Raw genomic sequence first — 14,158 nt, 5'->3', positions numbered from 1 at the left:
TGATTGATTGATTGATTGATTGATTGAGACTTGTATTAGTAGATTGAACAGTACAGTACATATTCCGTACAATTGACCACTAAATGGTAACACACGAATAAGTTTTTCAACTTGTTTAAGTCGGGTCCACGTTAATCAATCCATGGTGAATCTGAGTTGTTTTATTGCAGCTTATGACTCATTACAACACGCATGCGCGCACACCTTGCTTCCTGGAAGCAGCGCAATGGTCACATGTCTCATTGTTATTGTTGCAATTACACACTCTTACAACAATAACACACTCCTACATGAAGTCATGTCCGCAATATTCTGCTGGCGGGTCATGCGACCTTGTGATGACGTCAGCGAGTACCATATGGAAGCAACAATAAGAAAAGCACCGTCTTGCTGACGCACGACTCCAGTTTGAGTTCTCTGTGGACTTTGAGATAAGGGCTGCAGGACTCGGAGTCCACGCCGTGGTCCGCTAGGAGGAACAAGGCTCGGATTCTGAGGGTTTTTTTGGCACGTACAGTCAAGGAAATAAGTATTTGAACACCCTGCTATTTTGCAAGTTCTCCCACTTAGAAATCATGGAGGGGCCTGAAATTTCCACGGTAGGTGCATGTCCACTGTATGAGAGATAACCTAAAAAGAAAAATCCAGAAATCCCAATCTATGATTTTTTAACAATTTATTTGTGTGATAAAGCTGAAAATATGTATTTGAAAACCAACATTAATATTTGGTAGAGTAGCCTTTGTTTGCAATTACACAGGTCAAACATTTCCTGTAGTTCTTCACCAGGTTTGAACAGACTGCAGGAAGGATTTTTGCCCACTCCTCCACACAGATCTTTTCTAGATCAGTCAGGTTTCTGGGTTGTCGCTGAGTAACAGACTTTCAGCTCCCTCCAAAGATTTTCAATTGGATTTAGGTCTGGAGACTGGCTAGGCCACTCCGGAACCTTGATATGGTTCTTACGAAGCCACTTTTTGGTTTTCCTGGCTGTGTGCTTTGGGTCATTGTCATGTTGGAATATCCAACCACGACTCATCTTCAATAATCTGACTGAGGGAAGGAGGTTTTTGGCCAAAATCTCACAAAACATGGCTGCAGTCATCCTCTCCTTAATACAGTACAGTCGTCCTGTCCCATGAGCAGAAAAACACCCCCAAAGCATGATGCTACCACCTCCATGCTGCACAGTAGGGATGGTGTTCTTGGGATGGTACGCATCATTGTTCTTCCTCCAAACAAGCATTGTGGAATTATTACCAAAAAGGTCAGTTTTGGTCTCATCTGTCCACAAAACTTTCTCCCAGGACTCCTCTGGATCATCCAAAGGGTCATTGGAAAACTTAAGACGGGCCTTAACATGTGCTGGTTTAAGCAGGGGAACCTTCCGTGCCATGCATGATTTCAAACCATGACGTCTTAGTGTATTACCTACAGTGACCATGGAAACAGTGGTCGCAGCTCTTTTCAGGTCAATGACCAAGTCCTGCCATGTAGTCTTGGGCTGATTCCTCACCTTTCTTAGCATCATTGAGACCCCACAAGGTGATATCTTGCATGGGGCTCCACTCCGGTTGAGATTGACCGTCATGTTTAGCTTCTTCCATTTCTAATGATTGCTCCAACAGTGGACCTTTTTTCACCAAGCTGCTTGGCAATTTCTCCGTAGCCCTTTCCATCCTTGTGGAGTTGTACAATTTTGTCTCTGGTGTCTTTGGACAGCTATTTGCTCTTAGCAATGTTGAATGTTTGGGTCTTACTGATTGTATGGGGTGGACAGGTGTCTTTATGCAGCTAACGACCTCACACAGGTCTTTGAGGGTCAGAAGTCTAGCTGATAGACAGGTGTTCAAATACTTATTTACAGCTGTATCACACAAATAAATTGTTAAAAAATCATAGATTGGGATTTTTGATTAACTTGATAATATTCCTATTCTGTCTTGATGGTCCTTCTTACTCAACATATATGTCATCTGAATGAACTTGGGATTGACCAGTGACTTAATTCCCTGAGAGGAAGACTGGTGAAACGCAACACAAGCTAGTTAGCGGCTAACGTCCATCCGCAGTTGGCAGTGTTTTAGCGTCTTCTAAATCACTAATCCTTGTCTCCATGGCGACAAATAAAGTGTCTTACAAGTAGCATTATCACTGGAGGATGAGGAATAGCTAAACATGCTTCACTACACACTGTAGGAGGATACAATAGTTCACCGGTGTCACCGCTAACAAAAGGTAGTGCACCTGAATATAAACAAATGCCATGGGTGGATCTACACCTGACATCCACGGTAATGGTACCAAGTACAATAGCGTATCTTGTTGCTACTACAATGATTATATTAATATTTTTTAGTGTTAAAAAATCCTTTAATTTTTTTTAAATTCATATTATATTCATAAACTCAGGAAATACGTCCCTGGACACATGAGTTCTTAAATTATGACCAATGTATGATCCTGTAACTACTTGGTATCGGATCGATACTTAAATTTGTGGTATCCTCCAAAACTAATGCAAAGTATCAAACAACAGAAGAATAAGCGATTATTACATTTTAACAGAAGTGTAGATAAAACATGTTGAAATTGAAAACAAGCATATATTAACAGTAAATAAACATGTAGATTAATAATCAATTTTTACAGTTTTTCCTTTAAAATGTTGACAAAATGATAGAATGATAAATGATACAATATGTTACTGCATATGCCAGCAGCTAAATTGGGAGCCTCTGTTTACTTACTAATAAAAGACAGGTTGTCTAGTATGTTCACTATTTTATTTAAGGACTAAATTGCAATAAGAAACATATGTCTAATGTACCCAAAGATTGTTTGTTAAAAATAAAGCCATAAATAAAAAAAATGTGTGGTCCCCTTTATTCAGAAAAGTAGTGAAATACATTTTGGTACCAGTACCAAAATATTGGTATTAACACAATCCTATGATGTATACACGAATATGTTAAATTATGGAACAAAAGTGACAGTGGAAGAAAATATTTAAAATTTAAAAAGAAAATAAATGACTGTCAGAAATAAAAATATGGCACAAAGATGCAATTATTTATTTTTATATAAAGAAATAGAAATATGCTTTGATAGTCCTGACTTCATAGATTTGTGTGAATAAAGTGTCCTTATTTGTTATTGTTGCATCATTTCTTGGTATTTCTCACATAGATATGTTTCATAGGTCATAAACGTATTGACACACGAGCAGATGACGGCGTAACAAAGCGTTCGCTTCTCTCCATGGCGAAGCTCACAACTTGACGTGTCTCGTGTGTGATGTCACTCCAGGTCCTTTCATGACAAGGATGTGCGGAGTATAAAGGCCTCTGATCGGAGGACGATGCTGACTCGTGATGCGGGGCGGGGGAGGAGAGATTGGCCTCCTCGGGAACATCTCAGCTACTTCCTCAAGTTGTCCCCAACACTCCTCCAGAGTCTTTATTTTGTCCGAGGTCTGGCTGAGTCCGGTCCGGCTTTTGGTCAATTGGCTTTGGTAAGACAACAGTTGTCCTTTTCGACGCTTTGCAAAGAAGCTGAAGAATGTTCTCAGCTTGTTAAATATGAGTTGTGGCACCTGGTTATCAAACAGTGATTTACATTTCTTTAATTTCTGAAAACATTGGACTTTCTAGTTTTGTAACGCTTTGATCAAATGACCATAAATGTACAAACCCCGTTTCCATAGGTGTTGGGAAATCCTTTTCAACCCATATTCAGTTGAATATGCTACTAAGACAACATATTTGATGTCCAAACTGATAAAAAAAAAATTTTTTTGCAAATAATCATTATCTTTAGAATTTGATGCCAGCAACACGTGACAAAAAGTTGGGAAAGGTGGCAATAAATACTGATAAAGTTGAGGAATGCTCATCAAACACTTATTTAGAACATCCCACAGGTGTGCAGGTTAATTGGGAACAGTTGGGTGCCATGATTGGGTATAAAAGCAGCTTGTACATTTATTACAAGTCACAAAGGTTTATGTGCTATAGAGTACTGGTAAATATAGATAATATTAATATTGTGATGTGTGCATTACAATAACTATAATTACATGTTTTAAATACAGACAATTTGATCTTTTCAAGGTTTTGTTCATGAGAGAAGTAGTGCATTTTGTCATCTTGGTATGATGAGTGTCTCTCGTCTTCGAAGTGCGTCTGAGTCCTTTGGTTGGGGGGGGGTTTATTGATGTCATAGAGGACGTGCCGCGACACGTGTGCAAATGTCATAAACTCGGTGTGCTGCACGTCGTCTGCCAACCTGGCATTTGGCTTGCAGCATGCCGATCTCTCCACACCTGCACCACTACCTCACCTGTCTGTTACTGATGTGCTCCAGGGCCTAGATCAAGTTCAGTTCCACCTATCCACCATCACTGAACTTAGACCTGTCACCCATCACTGGATCGGACTTCACATCCATCCTTGGGCTTGAACCTGTCATCTGTCACTGGACTCGGTCATCAGTACACCAGGTGAGCACACCTGACACCCTCCAACTTTCACCATCTCACAAAGCTCCCAAGTTCAATGATACTATTGACTTATTTTACAAAATATATTCAATTTTTTAAGTAAATTTAATCTCCCTGAGCTGTTACCTGATCGTGGTGGAGTTTGCATGTCTCAATGGTCTTAGGAGCTATGTCCCCTGGTAGGACCTCCCATGACAAACAGGTCCTAGGTGAGGGAGGTTTCATGTTTTGTTTATGAGGGAAGTAGTAGAGTTTGTCATATTTCATGTTGGAAAGATCTTGGGACGATGAGTCTCTTGACTTTGAGGTGCGTCTGAGTCCTTTGGGGGGTGTTATGATGTCATAGAGGACGTGCCGCGACACTCTGCAAATGTCACAAACACAGCGTCCGTCACTGATTTACCCCAGGTCCTAAATCCAGTTCAGTTCTACCTATCACCATACACACACATCACTGAATATAGACCTGTCACCCATCACTGGAGGATCGGTCTCCTCATCCGTCACTGGACACAGACCTGTCATCCGTCACTGGACTTGAACCTGTCATCCGTCACCGGACTCGGTTGTTGGTACACCAAGTGAGCACACCTGCCACCCTCTAACTTTCACCATCTGACAAAGCTCCCAAGCTCAATGATAATATTGAATTATTTTACAAAATATATTCAATTGTTTAAGTTAATCTCCCTGAGCTTTTGGTGGTGGAAGAGTTTGCATGTCTCAATGGTCTTAGGACCTATGTCCACAGGTAGGGCCTCCTATGACAAAACAGGTCCTAGGAGAGGGAGGTTTCAGGTTTTGTTTGAGAGAAGTAGTACATTTTTTCATATTTTGGGTTAGAAACGAGATCTTGGAACGACGAGTCTCTCGGCTTTGAAGTGCTTCTGAGTCCTCTGGTTGGTGAGTGTAATGATGTCATTGAGGATGTGCCGCGACACGTGTGCAAATGTCACAAACACGCCATCTGTCACGGATTTCACCCAGTTCCTAGATCCACTTCAGTTCCACCTATCACCATACACACATCACTGACCTTAGACCTGTCACACATCAGTGGATCGGACTTCTCATCTGTCACTGGACTTGAACCTGTCATCAGTACACCAGATGACACCTAACTTTCACCATCTGACAAAGCTACCAAGTTGAATGATAATATTGACTTATTTTACAAAATATATTATTTTTTTTAAGTTAATTTAATTTCCTGCCTGAGCTGTTACTAACCTGGTTGAGGGAGCAGACAGAGAGCTGCGCAAAGACATATATGAATACAAAAAAAATCGAGGACCAAGGTTTCCCTCGCCCTGAATCATGTCACTTGGGCACACCTCTGGAGCAAGGCCTGGAGGTGGGGCTTGATGGTGACAACCTTCCCCCATGGAGCCCGGCCGGCACAGCCCGAAGAGGCAACATGGGTCCCTCCTCCAATGGGCTCACCCACCCATAGGAGGGGCCACAGAAGTCGGATGCTCTGAGAGCTGGGGGGCGGTCCAATCCTCGGCTACAGAAACTAGCTCTTGGGATGTGGAACGTCACCTTGCTGGAAGGGAAGGAGCTTGAGCTGATGCGTGAGGTGGAGAAGATTCGGATGGATTTAGTCTGTCTCATTTCGACACACAGAAAAGGCTCTAGAACTAGTGCCCTCGAGAGGGGCTGGTCTCTCTTCCACTCTAGCATTGCCAGCAGTGAGAGGTGACGGGTTGGGGTTGCAATCTATGTTACCCCGTTTGTCAGAGCCTGCACGTTGGTGTTTAACCCGGGGGACCGTTCCTGAACACCAAACTGGAACCAAATAGCAGTTCACAGTACCCGTTCTTATTGGGCTGGCGAGTGGGGAGGTGTTTAGGGCGCATCCAACTGGTAGGAGACCACGGAGAAGACCCAGGACACGGTGGAAAGACTGGAAAGACCCAGCTGGCCTGGCAACACCTCGGGATCCCACGGGAAGAGCTGGATGAAGTACTTTTGCAGATAGAGAGGGAAGTCTGCGCATCTCTGCTTAAGCTGCTGCCCCGCGACCCAATTTTAGATAAGCGGAAGTAGATGGATGGAAGGTTGGATGGAAGTTATATTTATTTAAAGAGTGTATTAATTATTCGTAAAAAGCCTTTAATTTGACTTGTTAAAACCTGCACAGACCCTGACCACAAAATAAATCATACAAATAATGATTTGTGCTGATGTCTTGATGTTGTGTTGTGCTTGATCTAAACCCACATCAGATTGATATCGGTGTCTGTTAGTGCTAAAGGCTACAATATCGGTGGGGCATTGGTAGCTGAAAAGTTGTATTGAGACACCCTTACTTTCAACGGGCCCCTAAACACCTCTAAAGAACCAGACCCCTGGTCAAATAACATGCTTTTATATTTATAATTCTGGTAAGTTACACAGCAATGACGAGGAGCTTTTTTGTTTGTTACTGTTCTTACGGAGAGTTTCTCATTTGCTTATGGTTTTATTGAGTATGTTTTTAATTTTCAGGCCAGATCACAGAAGAGGTTGAACCATGGAGCTCAATAATTTAGTCGATATGACCTCCACCCACTCGCCCTTCATCGTTGGAACCATCTCCATCATTACCTTCCTCATCATGATCCACATTGTTAGAATCATCTTCACTATAATGTCGGATGGCAGCATCATCCCGTCTTGGATGCAGATATACTTACCTTCTTATTACGTAAAACTACTCTCTTTTTATGTAAAACTACTCTTTCCCACCTCATTTGTATACATAAATGTTGAACACTGGGTCAAGTTGACACAACTTTTTCTCCTACAGCATAGACTGGCTACAGACAACATGAAGGAAATTGAGGTAAAAAACACATTTTTACACTTGGTTAAAGACTTACACCCTGATTTTTTGTTGTATAGTCACTCAGATCACTTGTGGATATGATGAAGTCCCAGGAAAAAGAGCATTTGCACAAGATGAAGTCCCTGAAAGACTGCCTGGACAATCAAATTGCAGAAGCTGCAAACAACAAAAAGGAAATTAGGGTAAAAAAAACAAAAGTATACACTTGGTTGTAGGGCTAGACCCTGACCTCTTTCTCTTTCAAAAACCCACGTAATTTGTCGACATGAAGACTCTGGAAGGCCGTCTGGACAACCAGATTGCAGAAACTGCAAAAAACAAAAAGGAAATTGAGGTAAAAACATTTTTTTACACTTGATTACCTTCGACCATAATTGTTTTCTCTTAAAACTCATGTCATTTGTCGGCATGGTGAAGACTCTGGAAAACCATCTGGACACATTGAAAACCTTGGAAAAAGAACGTCTCGACACGATTAAAACTCTGGAGGACGAACGTCTGGACAAGATAAAGACTCTGGAAGGACGTCTAGACAATCAGATTGCAGAAGCTGCAAACAACAAAAAGGAAATTGAGGTAAAAAAAAAATTCTGAGTTAGAGATCCTGATTTCTTCAAAACTCACATAATTTGTCGACAAAGACTCTGAAAGAACGTCTGGACAAAACTCTTGAAGATGAACGGCTGGACAAAATGAAGACTCTGGAAGAAGACCGCCTGGACAAAATTAAGACTCTGGAAGACCGCCTGGACAAAATTAAGACTCTGGAAGAACATCTGGAAAAAATGAAGAATCTGGAAGAACGTCTGGACACGATGGAGACTCTGGAAAAAGAACGTCTGGACACGATGAAGACTCTGGAAAAAGAACATCTAGAGAAGATTAAAACTCTGGAAGACCGTCTCGACAATCAGATTGCAGAAAGTGCAAAAAACAAAAAGGAAATTGAGGTAAAAACATTATATAAAGTCTTAGGCCCTGATCTCCTTTTGTAAAACACTCATGTCATTTGTCGACATGGTGAAGACTCTGGAAAAATGTCTGGAAATGATGAAAACCCTTGAAGAACGCCAAGACAAGATGAAGAACCTGGAAGACTGTTTGGCCAATCAGATTGCAGAAGCTGCACACAACAAAAAGGGAATGGAGGTAAACACATTTTTAAACTTGGTTGAAGTTTTAGATCCTGATCATTTTCTTACGTCACTTGTCGACATGGTAAAGAGTCTAGAAGAACGTCTGGACAAGATGAAAACCCTAGAAGAGGAACGTCAGGACAAAATGAAGACCCTGGAAGAAGAACGTTTGGACAAGATGAAGAGTCTGCAAGAATGTTTGGCCAATCAGATTGCAGAAGCTGCACACAACAAATTGGAAATGGAGAACTTGGTCAAAGTATTAGATCCTGATCATTTTCTCACGCCACTTGTCGAAATGGTGAAGACTCTGGAGGAACGTCTGGACAAGAACGCAGCAGAAGAAGGTAAGTGAAGAAGAATAAAGTTGACCTATGTCCTGAAACTACATGTGTCACCCCACAGCCAACGCCGTGGTGGTGTTCTCAGCGGGGCTGGAAGGAAGAGCTGGTACCACTAAGGCCAGCAATGGGGATCAAATACTGGTCTACAATAAGATGGTGATCAACGTGGGTGGTGGCTATGATGACAGCACAGGTATGATGTCACTTCACAGCATTTCTTGACATTCTACTAACAAATTGCATGATGGTCCTCCTGCAGGCATTTTCAAAGTCCCCATCAAGGGCCTCTACTTTGTCACCTTCACCTGTGGAAAATGTTATAATTATAATATGGGGGCATGGGTGACGAAGAACAACCATGACAAGCTGATATGTGTGTTTGACGACAATAACGGTAACAGCAGGATTACCAACAGCATTGTGGTGGAAATGGAGGTGGGAGACGACCTTCGGGTTTTCTTGGAGAATGGTCACACCATCCTCACCACTTGTATACGCACCACCTTCAGCGTCTTTCTCATCAAGCGCATGTAAACAACAGGTGCGTGCATTGATCCTCATATCAGTAATATCGATTTAAGGGCAGTATCGGATGGATATTGGAGGGATGACCTATCTTCCATGTATCCTACAGGCTGGACTGGATAGGGTGGACCAACAGAGGTAAAAACACAAGACAAGATGAAAATATTTAAGAACACAAATGACATTAAAAATACACTGAGTTAATGCAACCAGCTGTGCCATTTCTACAGATTGGTACAAAAGTAAACAATGACAAACAACAACATGGCCAGAGATAGGAACAGACCCAACAAATGTCCGGTCCGCATACATGCTTATCTATTCAGGACTCCATGAAGCTCATCCATCAGTGCTTGGGCCGCAGGTCCGTCTCTTTCGTCCGCTCCTGTGCAAACAAGACCAAGGACAAATGGCTCCCCCGAGGCAGATCCAAAAGTTGTTGCACAGTCCAGAAAGAGCCCCAATTAAAAGGCAAAAAACACACGAAAACAAGAGGAAGTCTCAAGAACATAACTCCTGCTGCCAGCAGCCACCACAGCGGTGCCATCTTGGAAAATAAAATAAAAAAACCTGCAAGTGGCCGCTGTCAGCGAGAGCAGCCCTGTTGGACCCCTGCTGAGTTGCTTTTCTGCTCTGCACTCACATCCCCTTCCTTGACTTTATTAGTGATTGTTACAAGTTTGTTCAATAAGAACAAGGTATGATGCAAAAAAATGGGAGGAGGGCATGTAGCGAGTGAAGGACGGCAAGCTGTCTGTCCTAATTACATGTCAAATACTGTTCATTACCGTTTGAATGTGCTAATTAGTTTTGCTTTCATTGCTATTTACAACTTGGTTTGTTTGCTATTACAGTTTGAATTTGGTTGCTAATTACTAGACTTTGCTAATTACTGTGACTAATTACTAAACTTTGTTTGCTAATTGACTTTGTTAATTACTACTTTGTTTGCTAATTAAGGTTTGACTTTGTTTTCTAATTACTACTTGACTTTGTTTTCTAATTACTACTTTGTTTGCTAATTCCGTTTTGACTTTTTTGCTAATAACTGTGTGACTGCTAATTACTACCGGACTTTGTTAATTGTTTTTTGACTTTGTTAATTACTGTTTGACTTTGTTAATTACTGTTTGACTTTGTTAATTACTGTTTGACTTTGTCTGTGTTTGCTAATTGCTTTTTTACTTTGCTAATTATTGTTTGACTTTCTTAGCTAATTACTACTTGACTTTGTTGCTAATTACTGTTTGACTTTGTTTGCAAGTTACTGTTTGACTTTGCTTGCTAATTGCTATTTTACATTATTAGCTGCTAATTACTGTTTGACTTTGCTTGCTAATTACTGTTTGACTTTGCTATTTGCTAATTACTGTTTGACTTTGTTTTCTTATTACTACTTGACTTTGTTAGCTAATTAGTACTTGATTTTGCTTGCTTATTACTGTTTGACTTTGTTTGCTAATTACTGTTTGACTTTTTTTTGCTAATTACTACTTGACTGTTTGCTAATTACAGTTTAATTTTGTTTTGTAAGTAGTTTGATTTTGTTTACTAAATACTGTGACTTTGTTTGCTGTTTGCTAATTACAGTTTGACTTGTTTTGCTAATAACTTACTTTTTTGGTGATTACTGTTTGACTCTTGTTTGCTAATTACTATTTGACATTGTTTGTTAATTACTACTTGACATTGTTTACGGAATACTGTTTGACTCTGCTTGCTAATCACTGTTTGACTTTGTTGGCTAATCATTCAGGCTGAAGGTAAAAAATGATGGATGTTGGCTAATTACTGTTTGACTGTTTGCTAATTACTGTTTGACTTTGTTTGGTAATTACTGTTTGACTCCGTTTGTGAATTACTGTTTGACTTTTTATTGCTAATAACGGTGTGTCCAAAAATACTGTTTTTACTTGGTCTGTGTTTGCTAATACTGTGACTTTGCTAATAGCTTTGTTAGCTTATTACTACTTGACTTTGTTTGCTAATTACTGTTTGACATTGTTTGTGAATGAATGACTTTATTTTGTTTGCTAAATACTACTTGACGTTGTTTTTAATTACTGTTTGACATTGTTTGCTAATTACTACTTGACTTTTTGCTAATTACAGTTTAATTTTGTTTTGTAGTTAGTTTGATTGTGTATACTAATTACTGTTTGACTTTGTTCGCTAATTACTACTTGACTGTTTGCTAATAAACAGTTTGACTTGTTTTGCTAATAACTGACTTTTGGTAATAACTTTTTGACTCTTTATCTGCTAATTACTGTTTGACTTTGTTTGCTAATTACTGTTTGATTTTGTTTTACTATTTACTATTTGACATTGTTAGCTAATTACTACCTAACATTGTTTACTGAATACTGTTTGACTTTGTTTGCTAATGACATTGTTTGCTAAATACTACTTGACTTTCTTTGCTAATTACTACTTTGTTAGCTAATTATTCAGGCGGAAGGTAGAAAATGATGGATGTTAAGCTAATTACTGTTGGACAGTGTTTGCTAATTACTGTTTAACTTTGTTTGGTAATTACTGTTTGACTCGGTTTGTGAATTACTGTTTGACTTTGTATTGCTGATAACGGTTTGACTGTCTAAAATTACTGTTTTTACTTGGTCTGTGTTTGCTAATACTGTGACTTTGCTAATGGCTTTGTTAGCTTGTTACTACTTGACTTTGTTTGCAAATTACTGTTTGACTGTGCTTGCTAATTACTGTTTGACATTGTTTGAGAATGTACTTGATTTGTTAACTAAATATACTACTTGACGTTGTTTGCTAATTACTGTTTGACATTGTTTGCTAATTACTGTTTGGCGTTGTTGGCTAATTACTGTTTGACTTCGTGCTACTTGTGATTTGCGATGACGTTGATTATTTTTGCGAATTACTGTTTGATTCAGTTGTCTAATTACTGTTTTACTTTGCTATTTGCTGTTTTCCTTTGTTTGCTGTAAGATTTGACTTTGTTTTTCTAATTCCTGTTGACTTTTTTGCTAATTGCTAATTATACATTTTAGCAGTGTTAAAAACTGACTTAATTTGCTAATTACATGTTGCCAGTGTTAAATGACTGACTTAGTTTGCTAATTACATGTTGGCTGTGTTAATAATTGACATTGTTTGCTAATTACATTTTTGCTGTATTACTACTATTAAAACACAATGACCATTTGGAACTCTTCCTACCAAACATGTTGTCCTTTTCAGGGCTAATTAGTTGTAACAGAAACATTTTATCATATATTTGACAAGTACTGTCTTGTTTTTGCAGTATTATATCTTCCTTGCTGAATCCTGCAATAAATGTTTTTTTGCTGGAAAATATAAAATTAAACTTCACTTTTTGTGTTACATTTATTTTATGTACAAAAAGTGCTTTATAAATTATTTCCACGATTCACTGTCTCAAGACACTACAAGAATTAACTGTACACACATGAATACATTCTTGTACCAGCTGACTGTTTGGATTTAGATATACATTGTAATTACCAGCTGACTGTTTGGATTACAAGTGTAACACATTAGTTTTACTAATATTATCAGAAGATTAAACTGCAACGCATCATTTGAAGTTGCACAACCTGCATGTAATTCTCATTTCCAACAGCAGGGTGCGCACGCATACACTGTTGCCGTGTCCATTCACTTCTATTGCAAGTTGACACAAAGCAGGCGTTTTTCTAGGGCCAATTAATGTGCAAAATGTTTTGGAAACTTCACTTTGGTTCAAGTGCTTAGTCTTTAAGGCTTCCCACCTCAACGAAAGACTGCCTTACTGAACGTCACGTCTGTTGGTCGTGTGCTTTTGTCGAGTGAAACGCCGGTGAGTCAAATGTAATTAGCTTGTTAGCCTAGCATGCTAATCCCAGCTAAGTGGATAATTGTTTACTCTTTTAAAAATGACAGGAATGCTCGGTTGTGTGAATAAAACAAATTGGAGGTGTAGTGAATGTAATATGTCTTTACATACAGCTATTATATATCAGCATTTCAGTGCTAAACTAACCATTGTTATGTTGAAGAATTTGCTGTACAAAGAACTAAAGGAAGCCATTTTTGTATTTCCATATTTATGTATAGGTGGTTGTTTTTACTCTTGTCAATTCATGTCGTATGATGGAGAAATCAATCAATTTTTATTTATATAGCCCTAAATCACAAGTGTCTCAAAGGGCTGCACAAACGACATCCTCGGTAGGGCTCACATAAGGGCAAGGAAAAACTCACCCCAGTGGGACGTCTGTGACACTGTCTCTGAGAAACCTTGGAGAGGACCGCATATGTGGGCAACCCCCCAGGGGACCGAGTGCAATGGATGTCGAGCGGATCTAACATGATATTCTGAGAGTCCAATCCATAGTGGATCTAACATAACCGTGAGAGTCAGTCCAAAGTGGATCCATTATAGTAGCGAGAGTCCCGTCCAAAGTGGACCCAGCAGGAAACCATCCCAAGCGGAGGCGGATCAGCAGAGATGTCCCCAACCGATACGCTGGCAAGCGATCCATCCTGGGTCCCGACTCTGGACGAGCGGTAAATCCTGGGTCCCGACTCTGGACAGCTAGTACTTTCGTACCCCCTCCACAAGGGCGAGGGGGACATAGGAGAAAAAGAAAAAAAAAAACGGCAGATCAATTGGTCTAAAAAAAGATGTCTATATAAAGGCTAGAGTATACAAATGAGTTTTAAGATGAGACTTAAATGCTTCTACTGAGATAGCATCTCGAACTGTTACCAGGACAATAACGACAAACTACTTTAAGTCGGTATTTCAAATGCATAGAGAATATTGACACAAAAATATATCAAA

General features: G+C 39.8%; 3 protein-coding genes across 5 annotated transcripts in view; 2 read left to right on the top strand and 1 right to left on the bottom strand.

Annotated features, from left to right (window-relative positions):
• Positions 1-407: 407 nt before the first annotated feature.
• LOC133538181 (reticulocyte-binding protein homolog 2a-like) lies at positions 408-8,941 on the top strand. Of its 3 annotated transcripts, XM_061879552.1 has the most exons (11): positions 413-599; positions 3,310-3,514; positions 4,366-4,501; positions 6,992-7,190; positions 7,293-7,328; positions 7,388-7,513; positions 7,603-7,665; positions 7,749-7,907; positions 7,973-8,281; positions 8,358-8,480; positions 8,556-8,939. In XM_061879552.1, the coding sequence occupies exons 4-11, from the start codon at positions 7,017-7,019 to the stop codon at positions 8,820-8,822; spliced, it is 1,257 nt and encodes a 418-aa protein (XP_061735536.1). In that variant the 5' UTR covers positions 413-599; positions 3,310-3,514; positions 4,366-4,501; positions 6,992-7,016; the 3' UTR covers positions 8,823-8,939. The 3 variants fall into 3 exon arrangements, with proteins under 3 accessions (XP_061735534.1, XP_061735536.1, XP_061735535.1); XM_061879550.1 differs by having other exon boundaries at positions 408-599; positions 6,992-7,328; positions 8,556-8,941; XM_061879551.1 differs by lacking the exons at positions 413-599; positions 3,310-3,514; positions 4,366-4,501 and having other exon boundaries at positions 6,972-7,328; positions 8,556-8,941.
• The window catches only part of hcn5 (hyperpolarization activated cyclic nucleotide-gated potassium channel 5), a 65,161-nt gene continuing 53,879 nt past the window's right edge, over positions 2,877-14,158 (bottom strand). The window contains exons 10-14 of the transcript XR_009802941.1: positions 8,534-9,721; positions 7,956-8,454; positions 7,561-7,881; positions 7,366-7,487; positions 2,877-4,865 (exon numbers count right to left, since the gene is read on the bottom strand). The gene's annotated coding sequence lies outside the window, so the exon portion shown is untranslated. The remainder of the gene's footprint in view (positions 4,866-7,365; positions 7,488-7,560; positions 7,882-7,955; positions 8,455-8,533; positions 9,722-14,158) is intronic.
• LOC133537844 (complement C1q tumor necrosis factor-related protein 4-like) lies at positions 8,857-9,345 on the top strand. The gene is made up of 2 exons (XM_061878915.1): positions 8,857-9,004; positions 9,071-9,345. Exons 1-2 carry the CDS (start codon positions 8,857-8,859, stop codon positions 9,343-9,345), a joined length of 423 nt encoding a protein of 140 aa, XP_061734899.1.

Source organism: Nerophis ophidion, linkage group LG19 (genome assembly GCF_033978795.1).
Source record: "Nerophis ophidion isolate RoL-2023_Sa linkage group LG19, RoL_Noph_v1.0, whole genome shotgun sequence".
NCBI lineage: Eukaryota > Metazoa > Chordata > Actinopteri > Syngnathiformes > Syngnathidae > Nerophis > Nerophis ophidion.
The sequence above is the reverse complement of the archived record's forward strand: the minus strand, read 5'-3'. Positions and strand labels throughout refer to the sequence as shown.

Coding starts and splice junctions, on each gene's coding strand:
- LOC133538181 (XM_061879550.1), top strand. CDS start 7,017: ATGGAGCTCAATAATTTAGTCGATATGACCTCCACCCACTCGCCCTTC. Junction 7,514..7,602: donor ACAACAAAAAGGAAATTAGG/GTAAAAAAAACA, acceptor GTCGACATGAAG/ACTCTGGAAGGCCGTCTGGA. Junction 7,908..7,972: donor ACAACAAAAAGGAAATTGAG/GTAAAAAAAAAA, acceptor TTGTCGACAAAG/ACTCTGAAAGAACGTCTGGA.
- LOC133537844 (XM_061878915.1), top strand. CDS start 8,857: ATGTGTCACCCCACAGCCAACGCCGTGGTGGTGTTCTCAGCGGGGCTG. Junction 9,005..9,070: donor TGGCTATGATGACAGCACAG/GTATGATGTCAC, acceptor GTCCTCCTGCAG/GCATTTTCAAAGTCCCCATC.